The 20,551-nt window shown below is 43.1% G+C and overlaps 1 protein-coding gene across 4 annotated transcripts in view; it reads right to left on the bottom strand.

Moving 5' to 3' along the window:
- The window catches only part of LOC139406659 (vesicle-associated membrane protein 4-like), a 28,294-nt gene continuing 7,743 nt past the window's right edge, over window positions 1-20,551 (bottom strand). For all 4 annotated transcript variants that reach the window (XM_071149512.1, XM_071149509.1, XM_071149510.1 and 1 more), the window contains 4 exons: window positions 16,513-16,613; window positions 4,796-4,875; window positions 4,653-4,704; window positions 1-4,548 (listed from right to left, as the gene is read on the bottom strand). In XM_071149512.1, coding sequence (XP_071005613.1) covers window positions 4,523-4,548; window positions 4,653-4,704; window positions 4,796-4,875; window positions 16,513-16,613 — 259 coding nt within the window. In that variant the 3' untranslated portion in view covers window positions 1-4,522. The remainder of the gene's footprint in view (window positions 4,549-4,652; window positions 4,705-4,795; window positions 4,876-16,512; window positions 16,614-20,551) is intronic.

The following is a 20,551-nucleotide window of genomic DNA, read 5'->3' as shown; positions in this document are numbered from 1 at the left end:
CTCTTTCAAATAATTTTATTACGTCAGATTAACATTACAGTATTTCACAGTTTTTCAATGTAATGACAGAGTATAGTACATCATTACAGATCAGTATTTACACCTCAAATAAATTACATTAAAAAAAAAGGAATGATGATGTAGGGGTTATTGTATACAGATATGCTGGACACTGCTGTCATCACATTAGGCAGTGTTACACCCAGGGTCTTGCATAGACCTTTCAGGGGGCAGGTACTCAAAATGAAAAAACAAACATACTATCTGCCTCTGTAGCAATTTTTTAGCATAGGCCTATTTATTTCTGCAACAACTCACTCATCACAAATTATAAGCAAGCAAGTAAGTTACAGTGCCTCGAATTGGGAAAATAAGGTAGGCTATCAGCTGATAATTGATGTAAATATACTAGTTAGCTAGCTAAATCACAAATCGGTACAAAAATTATCTTCAATGTTAATAAATAATAAATTCACAATACAGCCTATATTCATAATCTTCTAACTCATGTTATACTGCATGGCTGACTGGCTAGTGGCTTGTGTGAGCATTTTTAGTAGGCCTATATGGTGTTCAGCTGGAGTCCAGACTATGTTCCGTGCTTAATTTGTAAATCAGGAGGTGCAGGAACCAAAAGTGAGCGCCATGAATGCATGGCAAAAAAATATTTTAATGCTGAATAAAAATATAAAACTTAACGTGTAAAAGTTCCATATGCACAAAAAGCTTATTTCTCTCAAATTCAAATCAAATGTTATTTGTCACATGTGCCGAATACAACAGGTATTGTATTACCGTGAAACGCTTACTTACAAGCCCTTAACCAACAATAAAGTTCAAGAAATAGTTAATTTACTAAATTGTGCACAAATGTGTTCACATCCGTTAGTGAGTATTTCTCCTTTGCCAAGATAATCAATCTATGTGACAGGTGTGGCATATCAAGAAGCTGATTAAACAGCATGATCATTACACAGGTACACCTTGTGCTGGGGACAATAAAAGGCCAGTTTTTTCACACAACACAATGCCAGTCTCAAGTTTTGAGAGAGAGAGAGTACAATTGGCTTGCTGACTGCAGGAATGTCTACCAGAGATGTTGCCAGAGAATTGAATGTTCATTTCTCTACCATAAGCAGCATCCAAAGTCATTTTAGAGAATTTAGTAGTATGTCCAACCGGCCTCACAACCGCAAACCACGTGTAACCATGCCAGCCCAGAACCTCCACATGCGGCTTCTTCACCTGCAGTTAAGCGTCGTAACTGACTTCAGCGGGTAAATGCTCACCTTTGATGGCCGCTGGCATGCTGGAGAAGTGTGCTCTTCACAGATTAATACAGTTTTCATCCGTACCGGGCAGATGGCAAACAGCGTGTATGGCGTCGTATGGGCGAGCGGTTTGCGGATGTCAACGTTGTGAACAGAGTGCCCCATGGTGGTGGTGGGGTTATGATAAGGGCAGGCATAAGCTACGCACAACGAACACAACTACATTTTATCAATGACAAATTGAATGCAGAGATACCTTGACGAGATCCTGAGGTCCATTGTCGTGCCATTCATCTGCCTCCATCACCTCATGTTTCAGTATGATAATGCACAGTTAATGTCGCAAGGATCTGTACACAATTCTTGGAAGCTGAAAATGTCCCAGTTCTTCCATGGCCTGCAAACTCACCAGACATGTCACCCATTGAGCATGTTTGGGATGCTCTGGAGCAACGTGTACAACAGCGTCTTCCAGTTCCAGACAAATTCAAGCAAATTCGCGCAGCCATTGAAGTGGGACGAAATTCCACAGGCCACAATCAACAGCCTGATCAACTCTATGTGAAGGAAATGTGTCGCGCTGCATGAGGCCAATAGTGGTCTCACCAGATACTGACTGGTTTTCTGATCCACGTCCCTACCTTTAAAAAAAAGGTATCTGTGGGGTCCTCCCGAGTGGCGCAGTGGTCTAAGGCACTGCATCGCAGTGTTGCGGTGTCACTACAGCCTGGGGTTCGATGTGTCATTACCGGCCGTGACCTGGAGTCCAATAGGGCGGCGCACAATTGGCCCAGCGTTGTCCGGGTTAGGGTAGTGTTTGGCTGGGGGGACTTTACTTGGCTCGTCGTGCTCTAGCGATTCCTTGTGGTGGGCCGGGCGCCTGTAGGCTGACTCGGTCGTCAGTTGAACGACACATTAGTGCAGCTGGCTTCCGGGCTAAGCGGGCAGGTGTTAAGACGCGCGGTTTGGCGAGTCACGTTTCAGGGGATGCATGACTCGACCTTCGCCTCTCCCGAACCCTTTGGGGAGTTGCAGCGATGAGATACGTTTGTAATCATGACAATTGGGGAGAAAAAGGGGGGAAATAAAACAAAATGGATACAAACATTTAAAAAGGTATCTGTGACCAACAGATGCATATCTATATTCCCAGTCATGTGAAATCCATAGATTAGGGCCTAATGAATTTATTTAAATTGACTGATTTCCTTACGTGAACTATGAACTGAAATTTCTGCACGTTGACTTTATATTTTTGTTCAGTGTAATAAAGCATTGCATGCATATCATCGCATTTGCGTAGTGGAATAGAGCAGTAAAGGCGGGAGAAATTGCGCCTTGTGTAAACGCATTTCATGCAATTCTACGTCATTTTACATGACTGCAGACTTTGGCAGAATCTTTTTAAGTACCGCAAAAATGATCGAAATGACAGTCTACTTTGACACTGAAATCATTAAAAACGTATTGAATCCATTAATAGCCTAGGCCTAGGTGTGTGGAGAGACACATATTGTACAACGAGGAAATTAGTCTTAAAAAAGCTTTCCAGTTTCACTGACTTACACAATGAGAAATAATGCACAGCTCACTAGTCACAACGGCTGATGCGCTCATGCCAAAAGCCTATCTCTAACCTGTAAACAATGGTCACTTGATCGCCTTTTTGGAAGTTGCTCAAATATTTTGGTATCCTACAGCAGACAGATTCGTCTTCTCTTTTCAGCAGGAGCCATTTGCTATCCAACCTGTGTTTTCCTGCGACTGTATTTTAAATATTGCGAAAGGCCTGTTTTGTCTGCATGCTGTTTACTGGCAGATTTGCAGCACATTCCTGGCTGTAGCCTATACCTTGTTATTACAGCTAGGCCATTACATGTTTTATTTATTGATCCTCTGTGGCTATATTATAAGCCTACTCCTGGTGTAGTAGACTATTCGGAATTATTTCATTTCTTTCTGAACAGATGGCTGGAATTCTATAACTCTGGCACATTCATTTCAATTTATATGGGCTGCTGCTGTAGCACCTTCCGAAGTCTATGATTTTATAAGGAAATAAGCAAACCAGACCGAACAATCAGCCAACCAGACTGAACATGTCTGATTTAAATCAAGTGTTAATCAAATGTTATGCTGCTGTGGTGTGGCAGTACTGGTGACCCGCATCACAAGCCGTGCATGTTTGGATACCGAGGGCACGCAATCTCAATACAGGGCAGACTAGGAAAATCACACACGCGCACACAGAATAAACAAGTGGTACCAGACGCCTCCAGCATTTGCAGTGGAATGACAGTGTCTGTCCCTTAGCTCCTCAGGGGTAATGGGAATAGCAGCAGACATTCATAAGCTTCACGTTAACCTTCCAACAGAACTCAATATCACAGAAACTGTAAAATTCAACCATCTGGAGAGAGACAGCTAGCATAGTGTTACTAACAGGAAATGAGATCAGCAGTGGCCAAGCAGTAACACATGTCAGTAGGACACACGTTGTCCCAATATTCCACAGTGGCTTCCTCTCACTGGCTTGAACCAGTCCCGCTAGTGTCAGATCAAACTAGGTGAAGAAAAGGAAAGAAGGAAAGGAGACAAGTAGAGGAGGCCACTGTAGTGTATTAAGATTTAGCCATTGCCTCATTTTCAGTTTTGGCTTGAAAGCATTCTAAACATGTGAGATGGGAGGTGGTAGGGGTTCCACTCTTAATCTCCAAATATTTTGGTGTGCTACAAGTCCTGTATAACCAACCGGTTGCTGCTGATGGACTGACTGGAGCAGACAGATTGACTGAAAGTCTCACTATCATTAGAATCAGTCTGACTACATGATATGAAACTTAACCTTAATGACTAGATGATATGTATTATGTACTGAATGGAGTTCTCCTTAAGTTTGATTAGGTGTCTGAGACACAGGCAGCAGCTCAAATTACACCCTATTCCCTAAATAAGATATCATTTGGGACGCAAACCCAACCCTTACGTAACACCAACTTAATGCTTCCTGTGTCACCCTTGGCCCTGGCTCACAGAGTAGGATGAAGTGGTCCCTAGTAGACACTGATCTTAGGTCAGTTTTGTGTTTTCCATCCTAACGGTAAAGGTTAGCATTGGGAGAGGGTGAGCTGATCCTAGATCTGTGGTTATGGGCAGATGGTGCCCCCTAGCTGGTGTGGAGGACTTTGTGCAGGAGAATGGGAGGAAGAGGAGGAGGATTGAGAGAGATTCTTCCTCATCCTGGCGAAACACTAGCGATACCGCAAGATCACCGGAACTGAGAGAGAGAGAGAGAAAGATGTGTGTTTAGTGCTACGAGTTGAATCTGTGTGGTTATATTCTTGACCAATACAATAACGTGTTGTTCAGGCTGATACTCACTGATGATGATAAGTAGCAGAACGACCACCACCAGAGCTATGATGGCCTTCATCTGAAGAAGACAGATACAAGCATTACACAAGCAATACAAGGATACAGACACTGATGCACACACACACACACACACACACACGTTGACTCACCTTCATGTCTCTCCACCACATCCTCCTGTGCAGCTGCTTGGCTCGGCTGCTGAAGGCTGACGCGTTGTCTGATAGGCTCTCTGGAAGGTCATGTGACCACAGGACACACACATGAAGGGAGATAAGATGAGAAGAGAGAGGGGATGTGGGGGACAGACAGGGAAGAGGGGGACAGGGAGACACAGAAGGAAACTTGTAAACAACATGTGATAGGAGCTGTCTGTGTGTTGTATTCTCCTTTTCTATGACTTAACGGCGGTTTACACTTGGTCTAACGACTTGTCTGTAGACAAATAGAATGCGACAAGTGTTGCTGGTCAAAAAGGACATTTAATTTATATTCCGGTGTTGGTTTCTTTGTTGCACAGACAAAAAATGTCTCTGCAACTGTCGTAATATCCATTGTCGTGGTTACTGGGCTGCTACAGCAACAAGACCAAATCCATCTGTGACAAGAAGGTGCAGGAGTTCTCAGAATGACCTACTTTTATATCGTCACACTAACAGTCGTAAGCTATTTTCAGTAAGCTCGCCATCATTACCTTGTAAATAATGTTGTTGTGGTGGGTTTATTTTCCTGTAACAATGAATAAAAAGTAGCTAAGGTTTAAACGTGGTCAGCTATACTCTGGTCATTATTTGAACAAGCTAGCAACTAACCAAAACATTGTTTAGAAAGTTGCTTTCAGTTGCCTGACTCGCAAGGTTGACATTTACTAAATGCATTTTTAAACAGATGGTTTTATTGGTAATCAGATAGAGAAATGATGCTATTTGGAACACAGGGTGATGTCAGATGACAATAGAATGTTCATGAGGTCACTGCGACAACTGTATACAGACATTTTGACAAACCAGCCTTTATAACTACCAATATTATTACCTAAGAGCAAACCAATCTTTGTAGGGGCTCTGTATAGACCTCCAGACCAGAGTGACTTTTATGAGATCCTTGAAAATGTGTGTACTGCCTACTGTGACTTTCTAAACTCTGACGTGATTCTACTGGGTGATGTAAATACTGATGTACTGAAAACGAGCTGCCCCCTGTATAAGGCCTTGTCTAACTTTTGCAAAACTTTGTTTGGCTCAGTTGATAAATGAGCCCACAAGAATCTGTGACACCAGTCATACTGCCATTGATCTCATTATGGTATCAGATAATAACAAGATATCCCAAATTGGTGTAATTGCATATGGAATGAGTGACTATTTCTTAATACACTGCACTAGGAAAATTAACGAAAACTATGACAAAGGCTGGTTGACGAAGCAAAACAGTCCTTCTAGAAGAGCAAGATCCATCGAAAAACGACCCAAGGGAGCTCTGGAAGACTTGAACTGGACCTAAGCACTAGCAACAAGTGAAAAACAAAGTCAAACAGCATTGGACTAAACATCAATGTTACTGTAACCTTTGACAGAGCACAAGTGGCTGATCATTTCAACCTTGTTGACCAACTCTCAGAATGCTCTGGCAACTTTGGAAACCATCATATTGAAATCTATTATTCAGCCAAGGGCATCTCCGAAGGACAGTTTGCATTTTCCCAGGTTTCAACTTCAGATGTATCAAAGATGCTTAAAGAGCTAGACAAACAAACAGAAATCCACAGGACTGGATAACATCCCAGCTAGATTCCTGAGCGATGCCGCTGATCGTATCAGACCTTACGTGAAAAACATCAACGTTTCCATTCAACATGGAAAGGTACTACGAAAGTTCAAACATGCAAAAGTTGTTCCTTTGTACAAAAAAGGAAGCGAAGTTGAACAAGGGAACTACCAACCAGTGTCAACCCTGACTGTGTTGTCAAAGGTTTTAGAAAAAGCACTCCATGAACAGATCATAAAGTACATGGATGACCAAGACATTTCATAATGACCTTCAGTCCGGTTGAAGACAATCCTATTCTACCGACACTTGTTTACGATACTTTATCAAGCAAGAAATTGACACGGGCAACTTCTGTGGTATGGTCATGCTTGAACTACAAAAAGCATTTGGTACTGTGAAGCATGGTATTTTGTTGTACAAACTGCAACAATTGGTTTTTGCACCATCTCCTTATTATGGGTAAAGTCATACCTAACAGATAGGGTCCAAAGGGTAGATATGGGCGGGACACGGTCTGATGCTAAAGAGATAAAATATGGTGTCCCCCAGGGGAGTATTTTGTTCGGTTTTTTGCTCTACATCAAAGACCTGGATTCTGCCTGTTCATGCTCTCTGTTCCTGTATGTGCATGATTCTGCCCTCCTGGTTTCACATAAGAATAAGAAGACCGTTGAAAAGACTTTAAGCAGCGAACTGACTAAAGTCAGTAAGTGGTTATCCAAAAACAAACACTCTGCATTTAGGCAAGACATCATTTATCCTGTTTGGTTCCAAACACAAAGTGAGAAACTCTTCCAACTTCTCTGTCAAGTGTAATAGTGTAGTGGTGAAGGAAAAATGCTCTGTTACATACTTGTTATGTGAACTAGACCAACACATGACAGATAAACTCAGGAGCCAGTGTTGCCAATATCAGACCGCTGCGCTATAGGAGCATGGCTGGAAAAAGTTATTTCCTTAACATTGGTGCTGAGGAATGGAATGGTGTACCAAACCATAAAAAATTCATCCCTACACTAAAGAAATTTAAGATAAACCTTAAGAAATGGTTTATGGGCTAAATGCTTTAACACTGCACAGGCTTAAAGAGCTGTTTTCATTTCAATGAATGTTACATGCTAAAATATTGTATTCCTTTTACGGATTTTTCCCTACTGATGAGATGTATTTGAGATTTTTCCCTACTGATGAGATGTATTTGAGATTTTTCCCTACTGATGAGATGTATTTGAGATTTTTCCCTACTGATGAGATGTATTTGAGATTTTTCCCTACTGATGAGATGTATTTGAGATTTTTCCCTACTGATGAGATGTATTTGAGATTTTTCCCTACTGATGAGATGTATTTTAGATTTTTCCCTACTGATGAGATGTATTTGAGATTTTTCCCTACTGATGAGATGTATTTGAGATTTTTCCCTACTGATGAGATGTATTTGAGATTTTTCCCTACTGATGAGATGTATTTGAGATTTTCCCCTACTGATGAGATGTATTTGAGATTTTCCCCTACTGATGAGATGTATTTGAGATTTTTCCCTACTGATGAGATGTATTTGAGATTTTCCCCTACTGATGAGATGTATTTGAGATTTTCCCCTACTGATGAGATGTATTTGAGATTTTCCCCTACTGATGAGATGTATTTGAGATTTTCCCCTACTGATGAGATGTATTTGAGATTTTCCCCTACTGATGAGATGTATTTGAGATTCTTTTTCATTTTATAATCTGCAGTATATTTTGTATTCATGGATTTTCTGGAACACCACAATGGAAATATGTTTTTAAACTTTTGTGTGTCATCCTCAAAGATTTCATGGCATTGTACTGTATCCACGTGTGGTTGTATTGTTTTAAAATGGACAAATAAATCAAATAAACTCAAACCTCACTCAGATTCAAAACAAACTTTGGTATGACAGGGGCAACCTAATGTTGCCAAAGCAAAACCCTAAACACAAACTCGTTCCTTCTGCCTCTCCATGTCCTTATATATAAGTTTTATTTAATATCTCTCTTTCTATTTGGAGTCAGACAGTTGTTTGACATTCTGTGTGTTGGCAGGGACATGAAAGCTGCTAAGCTGAGCGTGCAGAGATCTCCTGTTCTCGTGGCGAACCACTCTCCTCTAATGCAAGAAAGGCATTTCACTGTACTTGTGCACGTGACAATAAAAACTTGATGTCATGTGACGGACAAATCTGGGTTTGACGAATGCCAGGAGCAACCTACCAGCTCCAATAGTGCAAACTGTAAAGTTTGGTGGAGGAGGAATAATGGTCTGGGGCTGTTTTTCATGGTTTGGTTAGGCCCCTTAGTTAAAGTGAAGGGAAATCTTAATGCAGCAAACCGTGAAATTCTAGACGATTCTGTGCTTCCAACTTGGTGGCAACAGTTTGGGGAAGGCCCTTTCCTATTTCAGCATGACAATTCCCCCATGCACAAAGCAAGGTCCACACAGAAATGTTTTTTTTTCGAGATCGGTGTGGATGAACCTGACTGGCCTGCACAGAGCCCTGACCTCAACCTCAACAAACACCTTTGGGATGAATTTGAAAGCCGACTGCGAGTCAAGCCTAATCACCCAACATTAATGCCCGAACTCAGTAATGCTCGTGGCTGAATGGAAGAAAGTGCCTGGAGCAATGTTCCAACATCTAGTAGAAAGACTGTTATAATAATCAAATGAAATTGTATGTCACATGCGCCGAATACAACCGTGAAAAGCTTACTTACAAGCCCTTAACCAACAATGCAGTTTAAAGAAAAATAAGAGTTAAGAAAATATTTAGTAAATAAACTAAAGTAAGAAAAAATAACAATAATGTGGCTATATACAGGGGGTACCAGTTCTGAGTCAATGTGCGGGGGGTACAGGTTAGGTCTTGGACCTCCTCCCTATAGGCCATCTCATTGTTGTCAGTGATCACTGTTGTGCCGTCGGCAAACTTAATGATTGTGTTTGAGTCGTGCTTGGCCACACAGTTGTAGGTGAACAGGGAGTACAGGAGGGGACAAAGCACGCACCCTTGAGGGGCCCCCGTGTTGAGGATCAGCGTGGCAGATGTGTTGTTGCCTACCCTTACCACCTGGGGTCAGGAATTCCAGCATCCAGTTGCAGAGGGAGGTGTTTAGTCCCAGGATCCTTAGCTTAGTGACAAGCTTTGAGGGCACTATGGGGTTGAACGCTGAGCTGTAGTCAATGAACAGCATTCTCACATAGGTGTTCCTTTTGTCCAGGTGGGGAAGGGCAGTGTGGAGTGCAATAGAGATTGCATCATCTGTGGATCTGTTGGGATGGTATGGGTAGATCTGTTGAAATGGAGTGGGTATAGGGTTTCTGGGATGATGGTGTTGATGTGAGCCATGACCAGCCTTTCAAAGCATCATGGCTACAGACGTGAGTTCTACGGGTAGTCATTTAGGCAGGTTACCTTGGCATTCTTGGGCACAAGTTTCTCTGCTTGAAACATGTAGGCATTACAGACTGATGGAGAGGTTGAAAATGTCAGTGAAGACACTTGCCAGTTTGTCAACGCATGCTCTGAGTACCCTTCCTGGTAATCTGTCTGGCCCTGCGGCCTTGTGACCTGTTTAACCCTTGTGTTGTCTTAAAGGGTCAAAAATGATATGGTTAACAGCGGAAAACCTCCTAAATTATATTTTTTCAACTTGAAATGTTGTGACTTTACCTAGTGACTCCACCGTGAGAAAAAGTGAAACAGCCATGAAAGCTGTTCACCACCAGGGTACAAAGATTGTCTTAAGAGTCATTTTTGACCCGGCAGTTATAAAATCATTCAAACAAACAAACAAACAAACAAACCACACAAACAAACACACACACACAGATTATATGTACTACTGATTGAACAGACAAAATAAACATTTCTTGAAAGCATTGTTTACTAATGGACAATGCAGTCAGAGGCTATAAAGGTGCTGCACGATAGTTCTCTCTTTGCTGAAGCCATGAGTGCATGTTTCAGTGCCCAATAGGTCTGACTTTTTCAGATGTCCAGGAGGAACAAGAGCACAATGATTTAGAAGAGGAGGAGGTATCTGAAGAAGAAGACGGGGAAGAATACAACTCAGAGCAGGATGCATCATCTTTTTTTTCCCTCTTTTTTTTTTTTTACCCCTTTTTCTCCCCAATTTCGTGGTGTCCAATTGTTGTAGTAGCTACTATCTTGTCTCATCGCTACAACTCCCGTAAGGGCTCGGGAGAGACGAAGGTTGAAAGTCATGCGTCCTCCGATACACAACCCAACCTAGCCGCACTGCTTCTTAACACAGCGCGCATCCAACCCGGAGGCCAGCCGCACCAATGTGTCGGAGGAAACACCGTGCACCTGGCAACCTTGGTTAGCGTGTACTGCGCCCGGCCCGCCACAGGAGTCGCTGGTGCGCGATGAGACAAGGACATCCCTACCGACCAAGCCCTCCCTAACCCGGACGACGCTAGGCCAATTGTGCCTCGCCCCATGGACCTCCCGGTCGCGGCCGGTTACGACAGAGCCTGGGCACGAACCCAGAGTCTCTGATGGCACAGCTGGAGCTGCAGTACAGCGCCCTTAATCACTGCGCCACCCGGGAGGCGGGATGCATCGTCTTCAGATGAAGAAATCCCCCCAAGCTGAAAGAGAGACATTTTTGTCAAAGAACAGCAAATAACATGGTCCTTGTCACCATATGACAACCAGGCCAGGATAGCAGCACAACATGTTATAAGGATGACCCCAGGGCCCACAAGACATGCAGTTGCCCATGCCCAGGACATCGCCTCAACATTCTACATGTTCATCACACCAGCCATCAAAAAAATCATTCTGGAGATGACAGATTTGGAGGGTTTCAGTAAATTTGGAAACAACTGGAAAAGGATGGATGAGATTGACCTGCGTGCCTACATAGGGCTGCTAATCTTAGCGGGTGTATATAGGTCCCGAGACGAGGCTACATGTAGTCTCAGATGCAGAGAGGGGAAGGGTGATTTTCCATGCCACGATGCCACAGAGTCTTTCACACTTTCTCAAGAATGCTACGATTTGATAGCCTTGAGTCAAGACCTGCAAGACGTGTGAGACAAACTGGCGGCCATAAGAGAGGTCTGGGAGACGTCTGCCGTAACTCTACAACCCTGGGCCTGAAGTAACAGTAGATGAGCAACTGGTTCCATTCAGGGGTACATTTTTATTTTCATATCTGTAATGTAAGTGATTTTCACAGTTCATTTTATTATGTATTGCTGTAAGATCATTGATTTATGGGACTGTTTTCTGTGACACTGATACTAATTACTGATAGTAATCTTTTTTGTCAAAAGGTCGCTGTCCTTTCCAGAAGTATATGCCCAGCAAGCCAGCAAAGTATGGCATCAAGATATGGGTGGCCTGTGATGCACAATCCAGCTACGCTTGGAAGATGCAAGTCTACACCGGGAAGCCGACCAGTGGAGGCCCAGAGAAGAATGTGCTTGATGTGACAGATGGACTGGGGGGTCACAATGTCACATGTGACAATTTCTTTACCTCTTATGAACTCAGCCAGCAGCTCCTGAAGAGGAAGATCACCATGGTTAACAAGACAACCTGGACAAGGTGATTGGAACTTACAGCTGCAGGAGGATGAAAGCCCGCTGGCCCTGGTCATCTTCCATAATGTCATTGATGTGTCCTCAAACAATGCCTTCGTGACATGGAACAAGATCAACCCTACCTGGATGCCTGATAAGCAGAACAAGAGGAGGGTGTTCCTAGAGTAGCTGGGAAAGGCACTTGTAACCCCACACATTCGAAGAAGAGAGCGCCTCCCCAGCAGAGCAGCCTCTGCAGCGCTTGTGAAAGCTATTCAGGGGCTGAATCTTGTCCTGATCCACCTGAGGCTGTACCTGGGGCAGGCAAGAGGAGGAGATGCCAATTCTGCCCCCAAAGAAGGACTGTAAAACAAATACTATGTGCTGCATATGTGAGAAATACATCTGAAAGTCCATGCTCACACACTTGCATACTGTCCTACATGTGCTAATTAGAGTTGATTGATTTATGTTCTTCACGCTTTTGTTTTGTATCTATTATCTTATTTTATTCTTATTTATTGTTGTTGTTTATACAAGTTGTGGGTGGGGGAAATGGTTCAAAGAAAATGGGAGAGGACTAGTATTTTGTAGTTGAATTCCTCATTGTACAGTATATAAGAATATATCACTATGTTGCCAAAAAAGTACAAGACTTATTGTTTCCTTTTAATAAAATGCATTCTAAACCACGTTCTGCACATTTCTGCTACTTTTAGGCTATACAAGTGCTATCTCTTGCTATTTATTTTTTACACCAATGCAGTGCCTTTAGCAATAATAACAATAAACCTCTACTTTAGTAAATGAAACAATTATGACAGGTGTGTTGTAATAAAAACGAGTGGTGTCCACTGATTAAATGCAGTCTTTCTGCATTGTGAAGAGGGAAAACCCAGATATTCAAAGTTCGTGATGAATGACAGGTTGTTTCTTCATGTAAAATAGTTTTGGGGTTTAAAATTCAATTAAGCAGCTTTATTTTAGGGGTTTGGTGAAGGTGGGTCATTTTTTTACCCTTAGCACAAGGGGAGTATACAGAATGTTAAGACTACACAAGGGTTAAGGTCTTACGGAGAGCTGGATCACACAGTTGTCCGGAAACAACTGGTACTCTCATGTACAGTGCCTTGCGAAAGTATTCGGCCCCCTTGAACTTTGCGACCTTTTGCCACATTTCAGGCTTCAAACATAAAGATATAAAACTTTTTTGTGAAGAATCAACAACAAGTGGGACACAATCATGAAGTGGAACGACATTTATTGGATTTTTCTAACTTTTTTAACAAATCAAAAACTGAAAAATTGGGCGTGCAAAATTATTCAGCCCCTTTACTTTCAGTGCAGCAAACTCTCTCCAGAAGTTCAGTGAGGATCTCTGAATGATCCAATGTTGACCTAAATGACTAATGATGATAAATACAATCCACCTGTGTGTAATCAAGTCTCCGTATAAATGCACCTGCACTGTGATAGTCTCAGAGGTCCGTTAAAAGCGCAGAGAGCATCATGAAGAACAAGGAACACACCAGGCAGGTCCGAGATACTGTTGTGAAGAAGTTTAAAGCCGGATTTGGATACAAAAAGATTTCCCAAGCTTTAAACATCCCAAGGAGCACTGTGCAAGCGATAATATTGAAATGGAAGGAGTATCAGACCACTGCAAATCTACCAAGACCTGGCCGTCCCTCTAAACTTTCAGCTCATACAAGGAGAAGACTGATCAGAGATGCAGCCAAGAGGCCCATGATCACTCTGGATGAACTGCAGAGATCTACAGCTGAGGTGGGAGACTCTGTCCATAGGACAACAATCAGTCGTATATTGCACAAATCTGGCCTTTATGGAAGAGTGACAAGAAGAAAGCCATTTCTTAAAGATATCCATAAAAAGTGTTGTTTAAAGTTTGCCACAAGCCACCTGGGAGACACACCAAACATGTGGAAGAAGGTGCTCTGGTCAGATGAAACCAAAATTGAACTTTTTGGCAATAATGCAAAACGTTATGTTTGGCGTAAAAGCAACACAGCTCATCACCCTGAACACACCATCCCACTGTCAAACATGGTGGTGGCAGCATCATGGTTTGGGCCTGCTTTTCTTCAGCAGGGACAGGGAAGATGGTTAAAATTGATGGGAAGATGGATGGAGCCAAATACAGGACCATTCTGGAAGAAAACCTGATGGAGTCTGCAAAAGACCTGAGACTGGGACGGAGATTTGTCTTCCAACAAGACAATGATCCAAAACATAAAGCAAAATCTACAATGGAATGGTTCAAAAATAAACATATCCAGGTCTTAGAATGGCCAAGTCAAAGTCCAGACCTGAATCCAATCGAGAATCTGTGGAAAGAACTGAAAACTGCTGTTCACAAATGCTCTCCATCCAACCTCACTGAGCTCGAGCTGTTTTGCAAGGAGGAATGGGAAAAAATGTCAGTCTCTCGATGTGCAAAACTGATAGAGACATACCCCAAGCGACTTACAGCTGTAATCGCAGCAAAAGGTGGCGCTACAAAGTATTAACTTAAGGGGGCTGAATAATTTTGCACGCCCAATTTTTCAGTTTTTGATTTGTTAAAAAAGTTTTAAATATCCAATAAATGTCGTTCCACTTCATGATTGTGTCCCACTTGTTGTTGATTCTTCACAAAAAAAATACAGTTTTATATCTTTATGTTTGAAGCCTGAAATGTGGCAAAAGGTTGCAAAGTTCAAGGGGGCTGAATACTTTCGCAAGGCACTGTATGCTTAAATGTTGCTTGCCTCGAAGTGCGCATAGAAGTAATTTTGATTGTCTGGGAGGCTCCTGTCACTGGGCAGCTCACGGCTGGGCTTACCTTTGTAGTCCGTGATAGTTTGCAAGCCCTGCCACATCCGATGAGCGTCAGAAGCGGTGTAGTAGGATTCAATCTTAGTCCTATATTGAAGCTTTGCCTGTTTGATGGTTCGTCGAAGGGCATAGCACGATTTCTTATAAGCGTCCGGGTTAGTGTCCCGCCCCTTGAAATTGTCAGCTCTACCGTTTAGCTCAGTGTGGATTGTTGCCTGTAATCCATGGCTTCTGGTTGGGGTATGTACGCACGGTCACTGTGGGGACGCGTCATCAGTGCACTTATTGATGAAGCTGGTGAATGATGTGGTATACTCCTCAATGCCATCGGATGAACCCGGAACATATTCCAGTCTGTGCTAGCAAAACAATCCTGTAGTTTAGCATCTGTGTCATCTGACCACTACCGCTTTAGTTTTTGCTTGTACGCCGGAATCAGAAGGATAGAATTATGGTCAGATTTGCCAAATGGAGGGCGAGGGAGAGCTTTGTACGCATCTCTGCGTTTGGAGTAGAGGTGGTCTAGAGTTTTTTTCCTCCTCTTGTTGCATGTGACATGCCGGTAGAAATGAGGTAAAACAGATTGAAGTTTTCCTGCTCAGTATTGTTCCGTTCCTCCAAACGTAAAAATTTCAAAGTTGCTCAAAATGTCAATTTTTGTTGTTGTATTTTTGACACCCCAGGTTGACTCCTCCTGCTCAGTTCTCCAAACGTCAAATTTAGAAGGTTAAGGATTAAGGTTTGGGATAGGATTAAACCCCCCCCAAAAAGACTAGCGTCCATCACTGGGATCGAACGCACAACCTTCTAATCCAGAGTCTTTAACACTAACAAAACCCAAGCCTACTTGACGCTAATAGCGCTCACTGTTGCTCCTATTGGCCGATTTTGAAGGCATTTCCCAACGTCCTGGAAATTAGCGATCTGCCTCCTTAATGATCCAGCTGAAAAACAGCTCTAATAATAATCGCTATTACTACAGTACAGACTAGACTCCATTTACTTCCTTTATAGTTGCCACACCTGCCCATCTAAACCCTGCATCTGGTGTGTGTTCTGCATGCCATCGCCACATTTGGCTCCGATCCATGATAACCAGAGAAGAGTTAGCCTCATCTTATTCCCATTCCAGAGTGACTGAGTAGAATTCCCAGCGGGATATGAGCGCCTGTAGAGGGTGACTAATGGACCAGTCAGAATTCCAGGTCATGGAATTTCAGGAATGGTTTCTTCCTTGTACAAACTTCCGGCTGGGCACACTGAGGAAATTCCTTTCCTATCGGTTTATGTAAGACAGGAGTCTAGAGTGTTTTTATAATAGTCTCTAGAGATGGCGGTGTGTCAGAGTAAGTAAGTAGCCTATGTCCTGTTTCTGTAGCGTGAGGATATTTGATGTACAAGTACACCGCCAGGACAGGACGCAAGTCTATCACAGGGCTTTAACACCAATCTATCTCCTAATGCTGAATGCCAAGCAGAGATGCATTGGGTCCCATTTCTACTCCCATTTTTTAATTTTATTTAACCTTTATTTAACTAGGCAAGTCAGTTAAGAACAAATTCTTATTTACAATGACGTCCTAGGAACAGCCCAACCTTCCAATCTCAGGGTCGGACACTAACCACCAGGCCACTTAGTTCTGCAGATATTAATATATAGATCTGAAAATGACTTGAGTCTCACCTGACTTGTCCTGCAGGTCCTCCAGTCGCTCTCCCCTGTCGATCACCTTGGAGATGTTCTCCTGCATCACATCGATGACCTCATCAACCTGCGACTGAACTCTGAGGGAGTGGAGAGAAGAAAAAAAACAAGTGAATGTCAACACACAAACAGAATGTGAACTCTGTTGAAGGTGGGGCAGTTCTTTGGCTGGTACTGCTGTTCTTACTGATACATTCACAAGCCCACACACAGAGCTATTTTCAACTTAGTGCACACACACACACCCTATTCTCTGGACTGATACATGGTATCCAGCAGAGCAGGCAAGGACTAGTCTGATTTTTTGTTTGTCCTGAGTGTCCTGCCCAGGTAATCTCTCCATCACACCTGGCTGTAGTCCTAGTGTCCTCACCTGGCTGCCAACACCTGACTTTCTCCCACACACACACCTGGACTGGACCACACCCCTCACCTGGGCCCAACTGAGCATGGCATGTCCTGACACAAACCTCACACAGACAACTGGCACAGACAGGAGGAGAAAGGGAGTGGGGGAGAGAGTCACGTATTCTTCTGCATTCACGTATGCAATCACGTATTCTTCTCTGCCAGCGATTGGAACCAAGTGGCTCTGAAAACTTGTCTGCTCTAATAAAAACCTTTCTCTGCTCTCTTTTGGAAAAAAGTGACAATCAAAAACCAGGTGGACGATTATTCATGATCCTTACATCACATATTAGACTATGTTACATAATACTAAGACAGTCTGTGGGCTGGGCTCTTTTTCTGAACTCTGCTGGGGTGTATGGGGAGCACGCACGCACACACACACACACACTCCATATCACAAGATAATTTGATGTACAATGTGTTATATGATATCATTGGGTAGAGTAACACTTTTCCTCTCGAGGAAATGTACTGTGTTTAAATACACTCATTTTTTTGCTATGTCCTCTCATGGTCAACTGCGTTTATTTTCAGCTAACTTAACATCTGTAAATATTTGTATGAACATAAGATTCAACAACTGAGACATAAACTGAACAAGTTCCACAGACATGTGACTAACAGAAATGGAACAATGTGTCCCTGAACAAAGGGGGGGGGTCAAAAGTAAATGTCTGTTGTGGCCACCAGCTGCATTAAGTACGGCAGTGCATCTCCTCCTCATGGACTGCACCAGATTTGCCAGTTCTTGCTGTGAGATGTTTCCCCACTCTTCCACCAAGGTACCTGCAAGTTCCCAGACATTTCTGGGGAGGATGGCCCTAGCCCTCACCCTCCGGTCCAACAGGTCCCAGACGTGCTCAATGGGATTGAGATCCGGGTTCTTCGCTGGCCATGGCAGAACACTGACATTCCTGTCTTGCAAGAAATCACACAAAGTGAGCAGGCGGCAGGCATTGTTATGCTGGAGGGTCATGTCAGGATGAGCCTACAGGAAGGGTACCACATGAGGGAGGAGGATGTCTTCCCTGTAATGCACAGCGTTGAGATTGCCTGCAATGACAACAAGCTCAGTACGATGATGTTGTGACACACCGCCCCAGACCATGACGGACCCTCCACCTCCAAATTGACCCCGCTTCAGAGTACAGGCCTCGTGTAACGCCTGTGGGATTTGATAAACCAGAATCCGACCATCACCCCTGGTGAGACAAAACCGCGACTCGTCAGCGAAGAGCACTTTTTGCCGGTCCTGTCTGGTCCAGCGACGGTGGGTTTGTGCCCATAGGCGACATTGTTGGCCTACAAGCCCTCAGTCCAGCCTCTCTCAGCCTATTGCAGACAATCTGAGCACTGATGGAGGGATTGTGCGTTCCTGGTGTAACGCGAGCAGATGTTGTTGCCATCATGTACCTGTCCCGCAGGTTTGATATTCGGATGTACCGATCCTGTGCAGGTGTTGTTACACATGGTCTGTCACTGCAAAGACGATCAGCTGTCCGTCCTGTCTCCCTGTAGCGCTGTCTTAAGTGTCTCACAGTACAGACATTGCAATTTATTGCCCTGGCCACATCTGCAGTCATCATGCCTCCTTGCAGCATGCCTAAGGCATGTTCACACAGATGAGCAGGGACCCTGGGCATCTTTTTTTTTGTGTTTTTCAGAATCAGTAGAAAGGCCTCTTTAGTGTCCTACGTTTTCATAACTGTCACCTTAATTGCCTACCGTCTGTAAGCTGTTAGTGTCTTAATGACCAAAAACACTCTAAAGTTTCCAAAACTGTTAAAATAGTGTCTGAGTATAACAGAACTGATTTGGCGAAAACCTGAGAAAAATCCATTCAGGAAGTAGGATTGTTTTATTTTTTTAGGTTTTCTATTCAATGCCATTACAGTATCCATTGACTTAGGACTCAAATTTCAGTTCCTATGCCTTCCACTAGATGTTAAACAGTCTTTAGAAATTGTTTCAGGCTTGTATTCTGAAAAATGAGGGAGTAAGAGCAGTCGGAATGAGTGGACCCTGCGGTGGCACAGAGCTTTTTCATGCGCGCGAGAGTACCTTTCTTGTTTACCTTTTATATTGACGACGTTATTGTCAGGTTTAAATATTATTGATTATTTAGGCTAAAAACAACCTGAGGATTGATTATTAACATTGTTTGAAATGTTTCTACAAACTTTATGGATACTATTTGGATGTTTTGTCTGCCTGTTGTGACTGCGTTTGAGCCTGTGGATTACTGAAGAAAACGTGAACAAAACTGAGGTTTTTGGATATAAAGAGACTTTATTGAACAAAAGGAACATTTATTGAATAAATTAATGTCTGAGTGCAACCATATGAAGATCAAAGGTAAGTGATTAATTCCATCTCTATTTCTGACTTGTGTAACTCTTCTACTTGGCTGGTTACTGTTTGTAATGATTTGTCTGCTGGGCTACGTTCTCAAATAATCGTAAGGTATGCGTCGCCATAAAGCATTTTTGAAATCTGACACCGTGGTTGGATTCACAAGAAGTTAATCTTTAAACCTATGTAAAATAGTTGTATCTTTTCTAAATTATTATAATGAGTATTTCTGCATTTGAATTTGGCGCTCTGCAATCTCACTGGATGTTAGCCAGGTATTCAAAATAAAAAAACAGAAATATGTTATTTACATAAGTATTCAGACCCTTTGCTATCAGACTCGAAATTGAGCTCAGGTGCATCCTGTTTCCATTGATCATCCTTGAGATGTTTCTACAACATAAATGGAAGGAGTTTGGAACCACCAAGGCTCTTCCTAGAGCTGTCCGCCCATCCAATCGGGGAAGAAGGGCCTTGGTCAGGGAGCTGACCAAGAACCTGATGGTCACTCTGACAGAGCTTCAGAGTTCCTCTGTGGAGATGGGAGAACCTACTAGAAGGACAACCATCTCTGTAACTCCACTAATCAGGCCTTTATGGTAGAATGGCCAGACGGAAGCCACTCCTCAGTAAAAAGACATATGACAGCCCACTTGGAGTTTGCCAAGAGGCACCTAAAGGACTCTCAGACCATGAGAAACAAGATTCTCTGGTCTGATGAAAACAAGATTGAAATCTTTGGCCTGAATGCCAAGAATCATGTCTGGAGGAAACCTGGCACCATCCCTACGCTGAAGAATGGTGGTGGCAGCATCATGCTGTGGGGATGTTTTTCAGCGGCAGGGACTGAGAGACTTGTCAGGATCGAGGGAAAGATGAACGGCGCAAAGTACCGAGAGATCTTTGATGAAAAGCTGCTCCAGAGCACTCAGGACCTCAGACTGGGGCAAATGTTCACCTTCCAACAGGACAACGACCCAAAGCACACAGCCAAAACACAGGAGTGGCTTCGGGACAAGTTTCTGAATGTCCTTGAGTTGCCCAGCCAGAGCTCAGACTTGAACCCGATCAAACATCTCTGGGTAGCTCTGAAAATAGCTGTGCAGCGACACTCCTCATCCATCCTGACAATCTACAGAGAAGATTGGGAGAAAATCCCAAAATACAGGTGTGCCAAGCTAGTAACGTCATACCCAAGAAGAATTGAGGCTGTAAACAGTTCAAGATGAAGAAGTACATCCAGGAGATCTGCCAA

The sequence above is a fragment of the Oncorhynchus clarkii genome, chromosome 4 (genome assembly GCF_045791955.1).
Source record: "Oncorhynchus clarkii lewisi isolate Uvic-CL-2024 chromosome 4, UVic_Ocla_1.0, whole genome shotgun sequence".
Classification (NCBI taxonomy): domain Eukaryota; kingdom Metazoa; phylum Chordata; class Actinopteri; order Salmoniformes; family Salmonidae; genus Oncorhynchus; species Oncorhynchus clarkii.
The sequence above is the reverse complement of the archived record's forward strand: the minus strand, read 5'-3'. Positions and strand labels throughout refer to the sequence as shown.